Source organism: Amblyomma americanum, chromosome 5 (genome assembly GCF_052857255.1).
Source record: "Amblyomma americanum isolate KBUSLIRL-KWMA chromosome 5, ASM5285725v1, whole genome shotgun sequence".
In the NCBI taxonomy this organism is placed as follows: Eukaryota; Metazoa; Arthropoda; class Arachnida; order Ixodida; family Ixodidae; genus Amblyomma; species Amblyomma americanum.
The window spans coordinates 137,228,374-137,245,388 of record NC_135501.1 but is presented as its reverse complement, the minus strand read 5'-3'; the positions used below and the strand labels follow the sequence as shown (position 1 = coordinate 137,245,388).

Below are 17,015 nucleotides of genomic sequence, written 5' to 3'. Positions count from 1 at the left end.
TCAACCCTTGTTTTTCTTACGTCTGCAAGCAATTGCAAGAATCAGTTTTGTTTTTAAATGATTGTTTTTTCTTCCGTGTTGCGTTATATTGTTTGATACATTGAAAAGTTATTCAGAAACGCTTGTCTGCGACCGGTTTTTCTGTGTGCCGGGTTTGAGCCGGGCGTGCTGGTAAACGAAGACGACGAAGCCTTTGCTCCCGGCGTCGTCTGCTAGCTTCCTCTCAGCGCGGCCAAACCGCCGCAATCAATGCGGTGAAGCACCTCACTCGGCTCGAAGGCTCCGTATCGTTGTACGCGGTACAAAGCGTGACCTCTCCGCACAGCGGTGGCATTGCAGGGGCCTCGGCCCCCTGCCAGGTCTGTCGAGGTCCCCTTCCCTCCCTTCCCCCCACTATTTTTTTTTTTTTCCCCGCGCCATTCGGCGTTCGCCAGCTGCCGCCAACACTCCCCGGCACAGCCCGCCTGGCTGCTCTTGTGTTTACAAGGCGGCCGTGACGTCAGGGCGCGCACGTGGGTAGGAAACCGCGTGGCCAGCGTGGCGCTAGCGTCGGCCATATTTCTCCGCTGTCGCTGCAGCAGCGTGGATCGGCGGTAGTTGCCGTGTGACGTACTTCGAAAAGAAGAGAGACCCTTGCCGCGACCGCGGACGCTTTGTACCCGCTGCCCGGCTCTCGCCAGCAATAAGAATGAGCGATGAAGAACGCGACGTGGACGTCGAAAGCGACGTGAGTACTACGCGGGGTGCGAAAATACCCACGCCTTTTTCTCTGTGTGCCGCGCGCAACGCACGCCCGATATCCCAGCATGGCTCGCAGCCGATCCACGCCGCTCGTCGCTACGTCGGCCTGCCCCGCCAGGGCGACCCGTCTGCTAGCCTAGCTGTCTTCGTGTGTTTAATGGCCTTGCAAGCCCGTCGTTCTGCAGGCGGTCGCAGGCGACCAACCTATCGGGGTGCCGGAATTTCCTGCACATTTTGCCCCGCATCTTTTCGGCGCCCGTATTCGTAATGCGGCGGTATCGTTTTTCGCCGTTTTTTTTCGGTGGCTAGGCCGAGCCGCGTACTGTCGGCTACTCGTCACCGTTCGCCGCGCGTCACATGTATGGTAGGCGCCCGGGAAAGTCTGGTGCAACGCCCGCAGACTCCGTGGCGTACCGTAGGACGTGACCGCTATTTGCCCGCTCGCGTGCGCCGAACAGCCGCGGTGCCCGGACGCGGCGCCAGTTAGCCACGCTCACTGCCCTGACACTCACGATGGATGGATGGATACGGCTGAACCCTTTACATCGGGCGGTGGCTCAAGCCACCTAGCCATGTCTTGTGAAATTTTACTCCTGTCTTGCTTTTAGCCACCAATCAGATAACCTTCGCTTGGTTACTTCTAACCTCTTAAAATCCACTTTCCCCTCACTATCCCTAAACCCCAATGCCTTGGGTAAGTCAGCCCCGCTGCCTTCCACTGTAGGGTGAAGCCCTTTACAGAAAAGTATCAAGTGTTCAGCCGTTTCCTCCTCCTCTCCGCACGCAATGCACAAAGTGTCTATCTCCTGGTACCTGACTCTATACGTCTTAGTCCGCAAAACTCCAGTCCTGGCCTCAAACAGCAAATAACTTCCCCTACAATTATCATAGATATTTTCTTTGACAATTTCCTGTTTAAAGGTCCGGTATGTTTCCAGTGCCGATTTCGTCAGCATCCCTGTTTTCCACAACGCTCTCTCTGTTCCTTTAACCTTTTTCTTAACCGATAATTGCTGATTTGCCCCCTTACTGCTGTCCAGATATTTGCTTGTCAATTTTCTAGTTTGCTTTCTCCATTTCGTGTCAACATTCTTTATATACAGGTATCTGAAAACTTTCCTAGCCCACCGCTTTTCCTCCATCCCTCTCAATCGTTCCTCAAATGCTATCTTACTGCTAGCCTCTCTGCTCTCGAAAGACGCCCATCCCATATCCCCCTGTACCCCCTGATTTGGTGTATTGCCATGTGCTCCCAAAGCTAACCTCCCTACTCCCCGTTGCCTAATTTCCAGCCTTGCTTGAACATCTGGCCTCATACACAGGACCGCATTCCCGAAGGTCAGGCTAGGGACCATCACCCCTTTCCAGATCCCTCTTACTACCTCATACCTATTGTAATTCCACAGTGCCCTATTTTTCATGACAGCTGCATTCCTACTAGCTTTATTCATTACATATTTTTCATGCTCTGTCAGATACTCAACACTGTTATTTATCCACACCCCAAGATACTTGTACTCATTCACTACTTTTAGCACGAACTCCTGTATTCTATGCTCGCCGCCCTCTTCATTAAATATCATGACTGCAGATTTTTCCTTACTATACTTGAAGCCTAATCTATCTCCCTCTGTACTGCATATGTCTAACAACTTCTGCAGGTCTTCCTTGTTGTCAGCCATTATCACTATATCGTCCGCGTATATTAGTCCCGGTAATGTCTGTTTAATCAATTCCCCTTGCTTGAAAAAAAGATAGGTTGAAGCCTAGTCCACTCCCCTCTATCTTGGCTTCCAAACCTTGCAGGTACAACATGAACAACAAAGGGGACAGAGGACATCCTTGTCTAAGCCCCCGCTGTATCTCTACAGGCCCTGATACATTTTTTTCCCATTTTATGAGCACTCTGTTACCTCTGTATATATCTTTTAAAAGATTAATTACTCCATTTTCCACATCCAATGTGCCCAATATGTCCCACAAATGCTGCTGAGTAACGTTGTCATAGGCTCCCCTAATATCCAGAAATGCTAGCAATAAGGGCCTATGTTCCTTTTCCGCAATTTCTATACACTGTGTCAATGAAAATAGATTGTCCTCCAACCTCCTTTGTTTCCGGAACCCATTCTGTAGTTCCCCTAACACCCCCTCGTTCTCCACCCAAGCCTGCAGTCTATCCTTTATAATTTGCATCACCACCCTGTAAACCACAGATGTCACTGTTATGGGGCGATAGTTACTTACGTCTGCTTTGTCCCCCTTTCCCTTATATATCATGTTCATTCTACTTAATCGCCATTCATCGGGGACTTTCTCATCCACTATCATTTTGTTCACTACCTGTATTAATGTTTGCTTCGATTTTGGTCCTAACTTCTTTATCAACATAATCGGGATACCATCTGGTCCTGTTGATGTGCCACTAGGAACCTTCTTCTCTGCCCTTTCCCACTCTCCTTGCTCAAGTGAAGCTATTGCTGTAACCGGTCTATCCTCCTTCGATAAACTATGTACCACGTGCTTTGCTGAAAATTTTTCCGTCATCCTTGTTCCTATGTGTTTTATTGCTTCATCCCCTTCTAGTCGAATACCCTCATCTGTAACAATAAACCTTTGTTCTAGCCTAGTTTTATTACTCATTGCATTTAGATGTTTCCAGAATTTTTGGGCTCCTTTTCTATCCTTTTTATTTACTTTTGACATCCATTGGGCACCCTTTCTTCTAATTTTCTCATTAATCAAATAGGATGCGTCACTTCTACACTTTACGAAGGTATCCCATTTTCTGTCTACTTCGGGTTTTGGTTCCCCCCTCTTCTTGGAATATCTGTGTTCTCTGGATGCTTCCTTGCGCTTTTCTATTGCCCTCTTGACCTCCTCATCCCACCAACTCTTGGGTTTGCGTCTTTTCCCTTTTAACTTTACTCGCACCTTAGCTAGCTCTAGCTCCAGTAATCGAGTTAATTTGGTATAAGTCCATTCTGTTTCACTATCCTCAAAAATTACTTTCTCGATTCTTTTGGCTGCTACTTCCAATTGCTTTTCTGAGTAAAAATTTCCCCCTGATTGTTCATCTTGCTTCAGTCCTACATTGCTTTTTCCTCTGAAGCTCAACTTGATACGCTTGTGGTCACTACCTAGACTTCTGGAACCATCTTCATCTATGCTCATTACCCCTAATCTGTTATACATCCTCTGTGACATTAGTGCATAATCTATCGTCGAGTGCAGACTCCCCGCCTCCCATGTTATGAGCCCTTCACACTTCTCGGTACTGTTGCATACAACTAAATCATGCCTGTCACACATGTCCTGCAGCATGCTTCCTGTCGAATCCGTGTACCCATCCAGGTCTTCTATGTGTGCATTCATGTCACCTAATATAATTATCTCGCCCTGTCCTCCTAGCTCATCAATGTCGCTTGCAATACATTCTAACATTTTCCTGTTTTCCTCTCTGGCATTGACCCCTGTCCACAGGTATACAAAGCCAAGGAGTGTTAGCTTGCCTGCCACTGTTCCTTTTAGCCATAAATGTTCCCTGCATCCCAGTCTAACCCTTTGAAAATTCATACTTTTATGAATGAATGCCCCAATTCCACCTCCCTTTCTGCTGCCCTCTGTTCTATTGCAATATTCCCATGCGTAGTCTGGGTTACAGGGTGGTTGCTCCATGTCTCTAAGATGTGTTTCCGCTAAACCATATACCATTAATTCCTCCTGTCTTAACTGTTCTTCTATTTCCTCCCATTTCAGTCTATTCCTGCCACCTTGCATGTTAATGAAACCTATATCTGAATTAACTTGGCCCTGGCGCTTGCGTCTCTTTCTTCCCCTATGGTTCCATTGTCCGTTTGATCTTAATTCTTCCTTCTCTACACTGGTTCCTTCAGAGCTCTGGGTCCCCCCAAAAAAGCTGTTGCCTGGCAACCTATCCTACTACCCACCTTCTTGCCAGTGGCACCACCGTAGTGGATGCCATCCTGTGCAAAAGGGTGGGGCCTAACCTCATACACTTCCCTGTTCACCTCCATCACCTCGTATCTTAGTCGTCGACTCAATAGCCTAATTACCCGATTAGTCTCCACGACCCTCCTTTCCGTTTCGCGAGCCTGTCTCTGGACCTCTGGGATTGTGCATATTGTCACATGCACACTCTCAGAGGCCTCTCTAAGCCTACGCATCCCCACCTCCAACTGCGTCTCAAGATTCTGGCTCCTCCCCTGCAGTACATCATTGAGACCAGCATGGATGACCACAAGGTGTTCGCCATCCATGCTGCCCACCACCACCTCCCGGGCTCTGGCCATTGCATCCACCATGCACTTTCCCGACTGAGCCTCCACCTTCACCCGCCTGTCTGCCTTCACTGCCGTCAGAACGCCTCCCTCAACCCTCGCTACATTCGAGTCCCCGACCACCAGAACTCTCCTGCGCCCCAAACGTTCGCTTCCTAATTCCATCTGTTGGCCTCCAGATCGCTCTAGCTGCCTCTTCTGCCGCTGTACGCTATTGTCGCGAGTTTCCATGCCCGCTTTAACCTTTTTCATTGCGTTCTCATTTTTCTCACTCAATGCTCGCTGCACTACAGCACTGTACGATTGACGGGCCTCGTCCCCCGCCTGACACTTCTCCGAACTGGGGTGCCCAGCCGGCCGCGACCTGAGCGCTTCAACCTGTTTTTCTAGCGGGATCCGCTTTTCCCGCTCTTCTTTAATATCGCGCACCATTCGCTTCAACAGGGCGGCATTATTCTCCTCCTTTTTAATCAAATCGGCATTAAGTGCATTAAACCCAGCTTCCCATTCCCCTTTTAACGCATGAACGGCGTCCCCAAACCGCTTGCACATCTTACACACGAAGCTAGCCTCATCCGCCTCGGCTAAGCTCCCGAACCCAGTCTCATCTAAGTAACACCAACGGTCGCACTCCTGGCACTGTACTAACTCCCCGTCCTCGTCCTCCTTAACTTTCCTAGCTTGCCGACCCATCGTCCGGCCGGCTACGCCTTGTGAAAGCCCGCCAAAATTCCTATGCCGATAGCCCTCGACCCTGCGCAACGTAAAAACCCGCTAAAAATTATTCTCACACACCTCCGCTGGCCTCCCTACCCTTAACTCGGTTTAAAACTACCGCCCGACAGCATGTATAAAGTGTAAATACCAAAAACACTTAGCTTCGGACGTAGTCGCTGCAGCTCCCAGCCACGTTGCTCACGCCGCCGCCACCAGCAAGCGTGTTTTCTCTGCGCCTCTGTCATCATCGCCATCGACTGGCTCCTTTACGCGTGCGATTTGGCGGATCCGGGCAGTTGTGCGTTTGTCTTCTCACTTCTGTCAGTTCTGCCGCGGCTGTTGGGGCTGTTTAATAAAACTCGCTGACGCGTTGTAGCGTGTAGTGCATGTTTGCATTTCACAGTCGCGCTGACCTCCATAATACTAGCTTGCGTCGCTGTCAGCTGTGGGATGGCTTTTCTTTTTCTTTGCTTTCCGCAGCTTATAAACCTGTCTCCCAGTATACGTCGGCGATATGATTGGCCTTCAGTAACTTGCGCGGAGCTGTTCGTACTGCTTCGGAGGAGTCAAAATTGTTTTGCGTTGCCTGGGCAGTCCTTTACCCGTTTAGCTCGCTTTCGTGGTGACTGTCAGTTCGCGTGAATGCTTCCATTGTTCGCTGTTACCGCGCCTTGTACTACGCGCAAATTCCTCGAGCATGCCACGCATCTTAGCGCGCGTTGCTTTCATGATTCTGCGTTGCGAGCGACGCGGCGAGCCGTAACATGCCCCAGGCGGCTGACGTTTCGTGCGCGGCTGATGTTATTCGCCCCAAAATTCGACTTTGTGATGTTTTTTTTTTCTTTTTCGGGCAGTACGTATTCTCGAGTTAATTGCAAGCTTCGCGAGAAGTTGTTGGCTTCTTCGACGTAATTTTTTTTCTATCGGGGTACTTCGCCATCCAGTACGTGGCGTTCCATAAGGTGACTAACGGCATTCAGCGCTGAAATACGCTGCAGTCGCTCAAGGAATTATTGCAAGTTCAGAGATGTTTTATTATGAAACGGTTGTGTTCGAACTTTCTTGCAGCTGGTTGACAGTTTTTTGGTACCTTACAGCTCTGCAAGCACTACGTGAAGTCAATCACGTTCCCGGATGGTGACCACGTAAGCGTTGTGCTTAACGGGGATATTTTATCGTACGCACAGCCTAACGTATATTTAGCTCTTTTTGCGTTAAATCGTGGTTGTCATCATTTTACGCGTCGCATTACAATACTTATTAGGGGCCTTTAGCAGTGGGTTATATTAATCAAAAAGCCTTTATTCAATAAGCCTGTAAATAAACGCTAGCTGGGTCCTTTGGTGAATATGGACGCGAGATGTTTGCAAAAGGCTTCATGTAAGTATAACTCCGCCTTTGCGGTGGCTGCTGGAAATTTGTTCGGCGCCGTTCACGCCGCTGGAGCTACGGCAAACGCATATGGAGCCTTTAATACAGTGCCGGCACGGGATCGCCATCTAACAACTGCCACGACCCAGATTGATGAGATGTCGTTCAGCTATGCTATGTCGCGGCGTCGGGGTAGCAGACGACGCGCCCACCGGTCTGCAGCGACGCTTTTGGCGTTGCCGCGTAAGATTTCCTTCGTGCGTCTCCGCTACCGATCTCGCACCAAGCAACGGTATCCGGTGTCAAGCAACCGCGCCTTGCGCAAGGACCTGCGAATTCAGAACGCCGCTTGCGTCCTCTTAATTGTCGCCTTGATGTCTGTGTGAAGAAGGTTCAGTGCGAAACGTCACCTGCGTTCTCGACGGGCCGCAGCCCACTTAATTTGCCCCTGCGTCTCGCTTTTGCTCATAAATGCATTCGCATATCCAAAGAGCACAGCTGCTGAATAAGACGAGCGATCTTCGAGTTTGTCACTTTCTTTTTTTCAAAAGCGGCCTCTGTTGACATGACCTGCCCACTCCGCCAGTCGAGCGAGTAAATAGTGGCGAACGGTCCTAACGCGTGCCTTTGGGATTCGGTGTGTGAGCTGTGCTAGGTCGAGCGGCAGCGCGGGCACCGATCAATACACGACCCGGCGCCCTGCCGTGGACGGGTGGTGTGTTTCTAGTGGTTTCTAGTGCTGCTAGGGCAAAGAAGGCAGCGACAGTGGCTGTTGACTGTTGAAAGATGGAGGAAAAGCAGTGGGCCAGGAAATTTTTCAGATACCTGTATATAAAGAATGTTGACACGAAATGGAGAAAGCGAACTAGAAAATTGACAAGCAAGCATCTGGACAGCAGTAAGGGGGCAAATCAGCAATTATCGGTTAAGAAAAAAGTTAAAGAAACAGAGAGCTCTGTGGAAAACAGGGATGCTGACGAAATCGGCACTGGGAACATACCGGACCTTTAAACAGGAAATTGTCAAAGAAAATATCTATGATAATTGTAGGGGAAGCTCTTTGTTGTTTGAGGCCAGGACTGGAGTTTTGCGGACTAAGACGTATAGAGTCAGGTACCATGAGATAGACACTTCGTGCGGAGAGGAGGAGGAAACGGCTGAACACTTGATACTTTTCTGTAAAGGGCTTCACCCTACAGTGGAAAGCAGCAGGGCTGACTTACCCAAGGCATTGGGGTTTAGGGATAGTGAAGGGAAAGTTAATTTTAAGAGGCTAGAAGTAACCAAGCGAAGGTTATCTGATTGGTGGCCAAAAGCAAGACAGGAGTAAAATTTCACAAGGCATCGCTAGGTGGCTTGAGCCACCGCCCGATTTAAAGGGTTCAGCCGTATCCATCCATCCATCCATGTTTGTAGAGTGCACTGCACTGAGGTTCTTTTTTTTGGGTAATTTTTTGCCCATTTTCCCCACCTACGAATGGTAAAATCGCATCATTGCCTTCGGGCCTTTTCATCTTTAGATTGGATTAAGCCTGTTGAACGTTAGTGGTGCAGGCAGGGCTTAATATTTTTCATTCTTTCTAGGTTGCCCCATCCTAACGATTGTCGTGGGGAAAATTGGACGGAGTTAATTCATGTTTTGTAGCTGTCTGCAGCGGCTCATTAAATGTGGTGCACTTTACAGCATTGCATGTGCTTACCACTGACAAAAGGAATGTTTTGCATTGCTGTGCTTGCATGCCATACAGCTCATCCGAGCTGTCGCAGAGTAGATTTACCTGCCTGGGTGTAACTCCAAAGTGCATGTTCTTCTGCATGTCATTGTGGTGTGAATTTGTTTCGTTTTTGCATGTTGCTTCATTCATAATCATGTTTTCTTTAATCCCTTTCATCACATTTCATTTGGATTTTATAACCACCCTGTTGTGTGTGCTTTGTAAAATCTCAGCATTGGTTATGCTGCAGCTGGCAGAGGACTCTGCAGGTTGTGTGTGCAGTCTATTTGTGAACTTGTATTGGAGCATTCCAATGCTTGAAGTGTTTTTGTGTGATTGCTTGCTTTGATTAATTGCCATTGTGTCATTCTTTGTAACATTGACGTTTGATAACATTCACCTCACCTTGCCGTTTATTCCTGAACATTGTACTTAATTATTAAGCGTAGTGTTGTCGTAAAATTTTATTTGTCATTCTTATTCATCCAGGCCTTTTTTGGTGATTGTTGACTGAAATTTCTAGACTTCTTCATGATTCGTTTGTGTACTATCCTTTTCAGATGTCTGTATAGTGCATTTAGGATGAGAAGCATGTTTGAAAGCTATGCTATTGTTTATTGTTCTGTTAACTATGCTAACTGATTAACAGTAATTAGTTTTTGATATGGGCAAATGTGGTAAAAGAAAAAAAGCCGTGACATTTTAAATGCCTTCTTCCCTAGTGGCTTGATGGCCAGTTTTTGTTTTTAAGTTCGTGAAAGAGCAGCAGCATGTAAAATTGCATGTTTCGCATGCTGCCACAGTAGTTTTGAGGGGGGAAATGGCTCTACTAAGTCTGGGCAGTTGAAAATAGTGAGTTCCTTCTTAACCATCAGTAGCAAAAAATAACACTAAGTGTTTGTGTACACAGTTTCATAATGTTTGAGCAAAATGCTACCGTAGGTGGCATCCGTCGTTGCAAAGGTGCTGCATGATGAGCTCATTTCATTCTGTGGACTGCACGAGAACTGTTAATTACATAAGTTGTAAAGTAGTGGTGGCACCGAGCTTTTTCCCGTCGGGGAATGACGGGTCCCCCAGTGTGCATCACATATTTAATTGCAGCTCATTTTGTACGCAGACCAGATTTTCGTTTCAGGGGGCAGTGATGTCAGAGGGGTATATGTGTTACTTACTGTTCTGTGAGTGCACAATACATGACTGCTTTGAATTCGCTGTTCTGATGCCACAGCCCAGGGAACCTAAAAGCCAAAATCTTAGTGAAAAGCGCTGCTCTGATAAATTTTTTAAATCACACTGTGGCACATGTCATCCTGTTTGTCATTCCTAAGGCTCTGCATGCTTATTTCTTCAAAAAGTTGCCGCCATATATTTGATTTTAAGTTGCAAAAATTATAGTGCCCTAATAAGAGACAATTTGTTAGTGCCTTTTGCCACTTGTCAGTGAACCAACGTTTGGACGATCAGCTGTGGTAAGCCCCACCTGTGGGAAAGTTGAATGCATAGACCTCACTGCTCCGCGACGTTCGCTGCTCCTTCTACTTCAAGGCCTCTTCCCAGTCGAGTGATGAGGAACCCCCCATGTGGGGAAAGCGTCCTCCCTCTCGCAAGCCTCCGTGGTTCAGTCATCGCCAGCTGTGCCGCAAACCTGCAGCTGCGTTGCTCCCGTCAGGACAGCGCCGTGGACCAGGGAGCAAGCCCACGCCTTCAAAACTTGGCGGCCGGCAATACTTCAAGGCTGTCACCACGAAAATGGAAGAAATTCAATTGAAGCAGGAAGCCCACCGCATGGCCATTGCGGATTTGGATGAAGCCGGCTACCAATGGGTGGGCATTAGTGTGAGAAAAGAATGACGGGGAAGAAATTTCGCATGCGCCATCTGCTCTTCTGTGCTGTGTGGAGTTTTCTACACGAACCATTCCTCTTCTGTTGGCAGTCTGTCCTTTTTCTTTTGTGCTCACCACGGTGCAAGCCAGAGTTCGGCAAAGGCAGAAGTTGCAACTTTAGCCGCAAGCCGTCGTTGTAGTGGGCGGCCGTCATGCTGCCCCTCAGCCTCTTTTCCTCTCAATAACTGACGCTGGTCTTAGTTCATGCCTGTAAATGGCATGCTGTGACCCCCTCTCCCTTTTTTTTCTCTGCCTTGATTCGTCTTGTCCTGCTGTCCTAAGGATTAAACTTTCTTTGACTGTCTAGCCACCTTTAGATGTCACTTTGTGCCTCTGTTGGCAGTTTTGATTCACGCATTCTATTTGTATTCTGCTTCTTTATATCTTGAGCATCTCTTTAACTTACATGTCTGTCCTAAAGAATCGTGCAGCTGTAGAAATGGCGGTGTAGTGGGAATTGAAACATACCAGGAAGAGCACGGTGACTTTAGCCATCAGCTTACTCTCTAACTGGACTTATTGAGTATGTGCATACCCTGTTTTGTGCTATAACAGGAGTGCGTTATCTCTTTGGGCATTGTTTGTATGGTTTATGCATCAAGTTAAGTTTAAAGGGACCCTGAAGTGGTTTCGATGAGCATTTTTAATGTAGCAGATCTGTAGAGATTGTTCTTGCGGGTATTAGTCAAATTTAAAAGCTCTGCATAAAGCCTGTAATTTAGAAATAATTTTTAAAAATCGCTGCTCGCAGTAGCTCGCAACCGATTAGGGTGACACACCTCACCGCACGTCCCCTACCCCGATGACGTCGGTGGGCAGACTGGGTGAGCTTGAAGGCTGGCTCATCTGCTCACTGACGTCATCAGCATAGGGGACGCGCGGTGAGGTGCGTCGCTTTTATTGGTTGCGAGTTCTATTAACACCAGGTTGTTAGCCACCCCTCATGTAAAGCCCTCAAGGGCCCTTGAGGTATCTATAATAAATAAATAATTAAATAAAAAATTATTTCTAAATTATAGGGTCTATGCAGAGCTTACAAATTTGACTCGAATACCCACAAAGACCACCTCTGCTGATCTGTTGCACTAGAATAATCCCATCGAAATCACTTCAGGGTGCCCCTTTAAGCACAGTTCACAGATAAAGCCTCCTCTTCAGACTACCCCTGGAGGGCTACCACTTGTAAAGGGCAGTTGTAGCTGGCTGGAGCCTTGTACTTCTGGAACTTCAGCCTGCTTCGAGAACAGCTGTTCACCTGTTCTTGAAAAGGAGTATGTTGTAGCTAATGTTCAAAAGGCCTCTATGCTTATTCACTGCGATCCTACTCTGAAGAGAGGGTGAGTGAAGTTGTTTACGGTATTTGTGCTCGTCTCACGTCGATGTTGTATTTCGCACTTGACATGAACCAGTGGTACAGTTAAGCCTCACTGCGATAAAGCTGTCTATAACAAAGTGGTGAATATACTGTGCAAAGCTTGTGGTATTTTGTGCTTTCGCCAGCATCGTATTTCATGCCAAGTTGGCTCCATATATGTGCAGTCACGGACAAAAGTTATCAGGATGCAGATTCGGGGGAAAAAATTTATTTCTGCATAATTGGGCAAAGCCGGTTAATTAAAAGCACACAAGCATGAGGAGACATGCTCTATCTTACTATCTACTACATTGATTACGAGTCCCCGCAGGGGGGCGCCTGCAGCTTGCAGGCGTCGCGACGGTGTGTGGCGACACCGCGGGTTCCCGAGCATCGGCAGGGACATCCCCGCAGGGGATGATGGTGAACAGTGCATCACCACGGACCCGAGCACCCGCGCCTCGCCGTCCGTGGCATCGCCGTGTCCGGGGAAAAGGGGATCCTGGTGGTTGAGCCGATGCCGAGCGTTTGGACCTTTAAGGCCCCTCGGCGGAGGCAACACACCACTTTGGTCCCAGCTTCCTGTAGACGGCACCTCCGGCCTGACCCAACCGAGGGAAATCGGCAGTCGCCTTTTCCTGTCCTCCTCTACATCTTTTACTTTCCTGTCTTCTTTCTGACTACTGTCCTGTCTCCTCGTCGTTTCTTGGTTTTTTCATTTCTTCATGGGCGGCTAGGATTAACCTTGTGTGGCGAACTACCCTGGGTTTCGTCATATTTGGTTATAGTTGAGGTGTACAGCTGGCGTGGGCAGGACTTGCGTGCAAGTTGCTGTCCCGTCCCCTTGTTGGGCTCCGTGGTGGGTGGCTGGCACCGTGGCTGAAAAACTAAATTTTTTTATGGCTCCCCTCCATTCCAAGCCTGATCGTTCTCTAAAAAGAGGGCGGAACGATGAAGATTTTTTTCAAAAAAGAAAAGTGTCATTCCCAAAATTTCACGTCATTCACAGCAAAGCTGAAGAACAACAAGCAAGACTGATTTCCCCATTCTTGGTAGCAGAGTGCCTTACAGATACCTTGGGGTTTGGGTATAAGGTATCAAAAATGGCTAGTGGCGACTTACTGCTCGAAATACGTGACACTGTCCAGCACTCGAAACTTGCAAACATTGTATCGATAGGGGAGATTCCTGTCTCCATCACGTCACACCGATCTTTGAACACAGTCCGAGGCGTCATATCAGAAATTGATTTTGTTCACCTCTCTGAAAAAGAAATGCTTGAAGGCCTTGCCGACCAAGATGTCATAAATGTTCAGTGGATAAAGATCCGGAAGGATAACAAAGAAATAGATACGAAACACATGATCCTCACTTTCAACACCAGCACACTACCTGAAAGCATTGAAGTCGGGTACCTGAAAATAAATGTAAGGCCATATATACCCAACCCACGCAGATGTTTCAATTGCCAGAGGTTCGGCCACGGCTCACAGAGTTGTCGCGGCCGCAAAACTTGCGCTAAATGCTTCTCGAAGGACCACCAGTCAGATGAATGTGTTGCTGCCCCGCGGTGCAAAAATTGTGAGGGAGACCATGCTGCATACTCCAGGGCTTGTCCACCCTGGAAAAAAGAAAAAGAAATAATTACTCTGAAAACCACTGAAAACATTTCTTTCAAGGAAGCGAGAAGGCGATATGCCGAAACAAACCGATTCTCCTTCACTGCGAAAACAACCTTCGCCGATGTGGTGCGTGGGCGCGGCGCACCACACCAGGCTTCGGCACCTGTCCAGGCCGCACGCAGTGGGCCTATGGTAGGGCCATCCGCGCCCCCTGGTGGAGTAGCTGATACTGCTCCGCCAACCCCAAAGCAGGCTGCGCAGACCCCCGGGTCAGCGGGCCTCAAGACCTCTTCCCACAGGTCGAGGTCTAACTCAAAAGTCAGCGTGCATCCTGCACGGTCGTCCAGCGCCTCTGCTGAGGCGATGGACACGACCCAGGGCAGCCCCGTGCCGTCCACGTCGGACGGACGGCGGAGGTCTTTGGATCGATCAAAAAAATGTGAGGCTCCGAGTCAAGGGGCCAAATCAAAGTTAATCTAATTTTATCTGCACACACGCACACAACATTAAGATGGCTTTAATAATACACTGGAACTGCAGAGGTCTCGTAAATAACTATAACGACATAAAAGACATTTTAAACACAATTTCTCCTATTGCTTTATGTGTGCAGGAAACCAATCTAGGCTCTCAGCACACAAAGGTGCTAAAGAAGTATACTCTCTTCCACCGTGACCAAGAGGGGGCGAGCAGACTCTCGGGAGGCGTAGGAATCATTGTGCAACCTGGCGTAGCAGCTAGCGAGATCATATCTTATATCATATGATCATATGATCATAGCGTATATCTTCAACCACATCTCGAAGTAAGACAGCATGAATTAGAGAGCCTTTTACAACAGTTACCGGAGCCATACTTGATAGTTGGCGATTTTAATGCACACTCTTGTTTCTGGGGCAGTGAGAAAACCGATAGCAGAGGTCAGGTTATTGAGGATTTTATACTATCCAACAATATTTGTTTATTGAACACCGGTAAACCTACTTATTGCTCCCCTAGTTCAAGAAAAATGAGTGTTTTAGATCTGTCTTTTAGCTCTCCTTCAGTTTTTAACGATTTTATGGGATGTCTTAGACAACCCTTACGGAAGCGATCATCTCCCTGTTAAAATCTGCCTGTCATCCCCACCATCAGTCACCCAGACAAAACCACGGTGTTGGAAGCTCAATTTAGCAGACTGGCAGCTGTTTAGAACAGCAGCCACGTTAGAAAATATTACGTTAGAAAATCCTAATGTAAATGAAATAAATGAAAAGTTCACAAATTGCATTCTTTCTGCCGCACGCTTGGCTATCCCTCAATCTTCAGGAATAGTACAACGCAACCATAAAATGTGGTGGACACGAGATTGCAAAGAAGGAAAAAAACAACAAAATAAAGCTTGAGGTATATTTCGCCGATACCCCACACAAGAGAACCTTATAAACTTTAGAAAAGCAAGAGCAAAAACGCGGTACATACGTCGAAATGCCGAAAAATCATCCTGGCAGCGTTTCATTTCCTCGATAAACAGCCAAGTCTCTTCGAAAAAAATGTGGGAGGCAGTACACAAAATGGATGGTCGCTACTCTCCATTCACAGTTCCTCTTCTGACCGCCCCTGGTGTAAAGACAAATATAAAAGAACAAGCAGACATATTAGGCGAACATTTTTCCACTGTATCTAGTTCCTCTAACTATACAGAATCATTTTTAAAATATAAAGACACAGCCAAAAAAGAAAGACTGCCGATAAAGGGCAGTGCTCACGAAACATATAATAGCCCATTTACACTACAAGAAATTAACAGTGTACTTTCTTCGGGTAAACAAACTGCACCAGGACCAGATGAAGTCCATTACGAAATGCTTGCCCACTTGTCCGAACATGCTGTAGACTCGCTTCTGAAATTTTTTAATAAAATATGGTTATCAGGAGAGATTCCAGAGGCATGGAAAAAAGTCATTATTGTACCGTTGTTGAAGCCGGGAAAAGTACCTACCTCCCCTGGCAATTACAGACCTATAGCCCTAACAAGCGTACTTGCCAAATCTTTCGAAAGCGTCCTTAACTTTAGATTAATGTTTATATTACAATCTCGTGATCTTGACATCCATCAGTGTGGGTTTAAAAAGGCGTGCTCTACAACCGACCATCTAGTCCGCCTAGAGAACACAGTCCGAGAAGCATTTATACACAAGCAACACTGCCTTGCGGTCTTTTTCGATTTAGAGAAAGCCTATCACACCACATTGAGGTTTGGCATACTGCGGGACCTTGGAGACCTCGGAATCCATGGTAGAATGCTAAAATGCTTGAGTGACTTTTTGACCAACCGTTCATTTCAAGTACGCCTGGGTGCCACTCTTTCTAAAACTTTCATTCAAGAGAACGGCGTGCCTCAGGGGTGTATTTTAAGCACCATGCTTTTTATAGTAAAAATGAATTCCCTAGCAAAAATAATCCCAAAGTCTATCATGTATTCTGTCTGCGTCGACGATCTCCAGATTGCTTGCACATCCTCTTGTATTTAAATGAAGTCCCACTACCAATTAAAGATGAGCACAAATTTCTAGGAATGACTTATGATAAAAAGCTCACATTCCTACCACACATAAACATACTAAAAAAAAAGCTTCTAAATCTCTGTATATACTAAAAGTACTTTCACGAAAACATTGTGGTTCCGATAGGACTTGTCTTTTACGGATTCATCGCTCTGTCGTACGTTCTACATTAGATTACGGATGCATAGTTTATGGATCAGCAAGGCAATCATACCTTAAACGGCTAGACCCAGTACACAATTTAGGCTTGCGTCTTTCCACCGGTGCATACAGGACGTCACCGATAAACAGTCTTTATGTGGAAGCCAACGAGCGTCGCCTACAGAGAGAAGAACCATGCTCACTTGCTCGTACGTTTTAAAAATCCGTTCACTACCTAAACATATCTGTAACCAAATAGTCACAAAGTGCCCATCTAGAACACTAACAACAAACCATTAGCAATAAGGCCACTTCTCCTGCGTTTTGAAGACTTGTGCAAAAACCTCGGCGTAATGGATGCATTACCTGCCGTTGCTCGAAGACGTGGTCCACTGCCTCCATGGTTCAATTTTCCTGTAATCTGTGACCTCACTCTTGCACATTTCTGTAAAAAGCGAACTCCACAGCAACATATATTACAAGAATTCCGTGCCCTTGAAGAAAAATACAGTAGTTTTACAGAATTTTATACTGATGGATCAAAAACAGATAGTTGCGTAGGAAACGCAGTGGTGCGAGGTAATTCGGAGCAAATAGTAAAACTACCACAGTGTTCCTCCATC

General features: G+C 47.1%; 2 protein-coding genes across 3 annotated transcripts in view; both read left to right on the top strand.

Annotated features, from left to right (window-relative positions):
• The first annotated feature begins 561 nt into the window (after window positions 1-561).
• The window catches only part of LOC144132744 (uncharacterized), a 30,465-nt gene continuing 14,011 nt past the window's right edge, over window positions 562-17,015 (top strand). Inside the window, exons 1-3 of one of the 2 annotated variants that reach the window (XM_077665372.1) lie at window positions 562-727; window positions 6,854-6,901; window positions 10,391-10,669. In XM_077665372.1, the coding sequence (XP_077521498.1) occupies window positions 689-727; window positions 6,854-6,901; window positions 10,391-10,669 (366 nt within the window). In that variant the 5' untranslated portion in view covers window positions 562-688. The remainder of the gene's footprint in view (window positions 728-6,853; window positions 6,902-10,390; window positions 10,670-17,015) is intronic. The other variant, XM_077665373.1, reaches the window with a different exon arrangement.
• Window positions 743-17,015, top strand: part of LOC144132741 (uncharacterized) — a 646,537-nt gene continuing 630,264 nt past the window's right edge. Inside the window, exon 1 of the mRNA XM_077665366.1 lies at window positions 743-1,232. The gene's annotated coding sequence lies outside the window, so the exon portion shown is untranslated. The remainder of the gene's footprint in view (window positions 1,233-17,015) is intronic.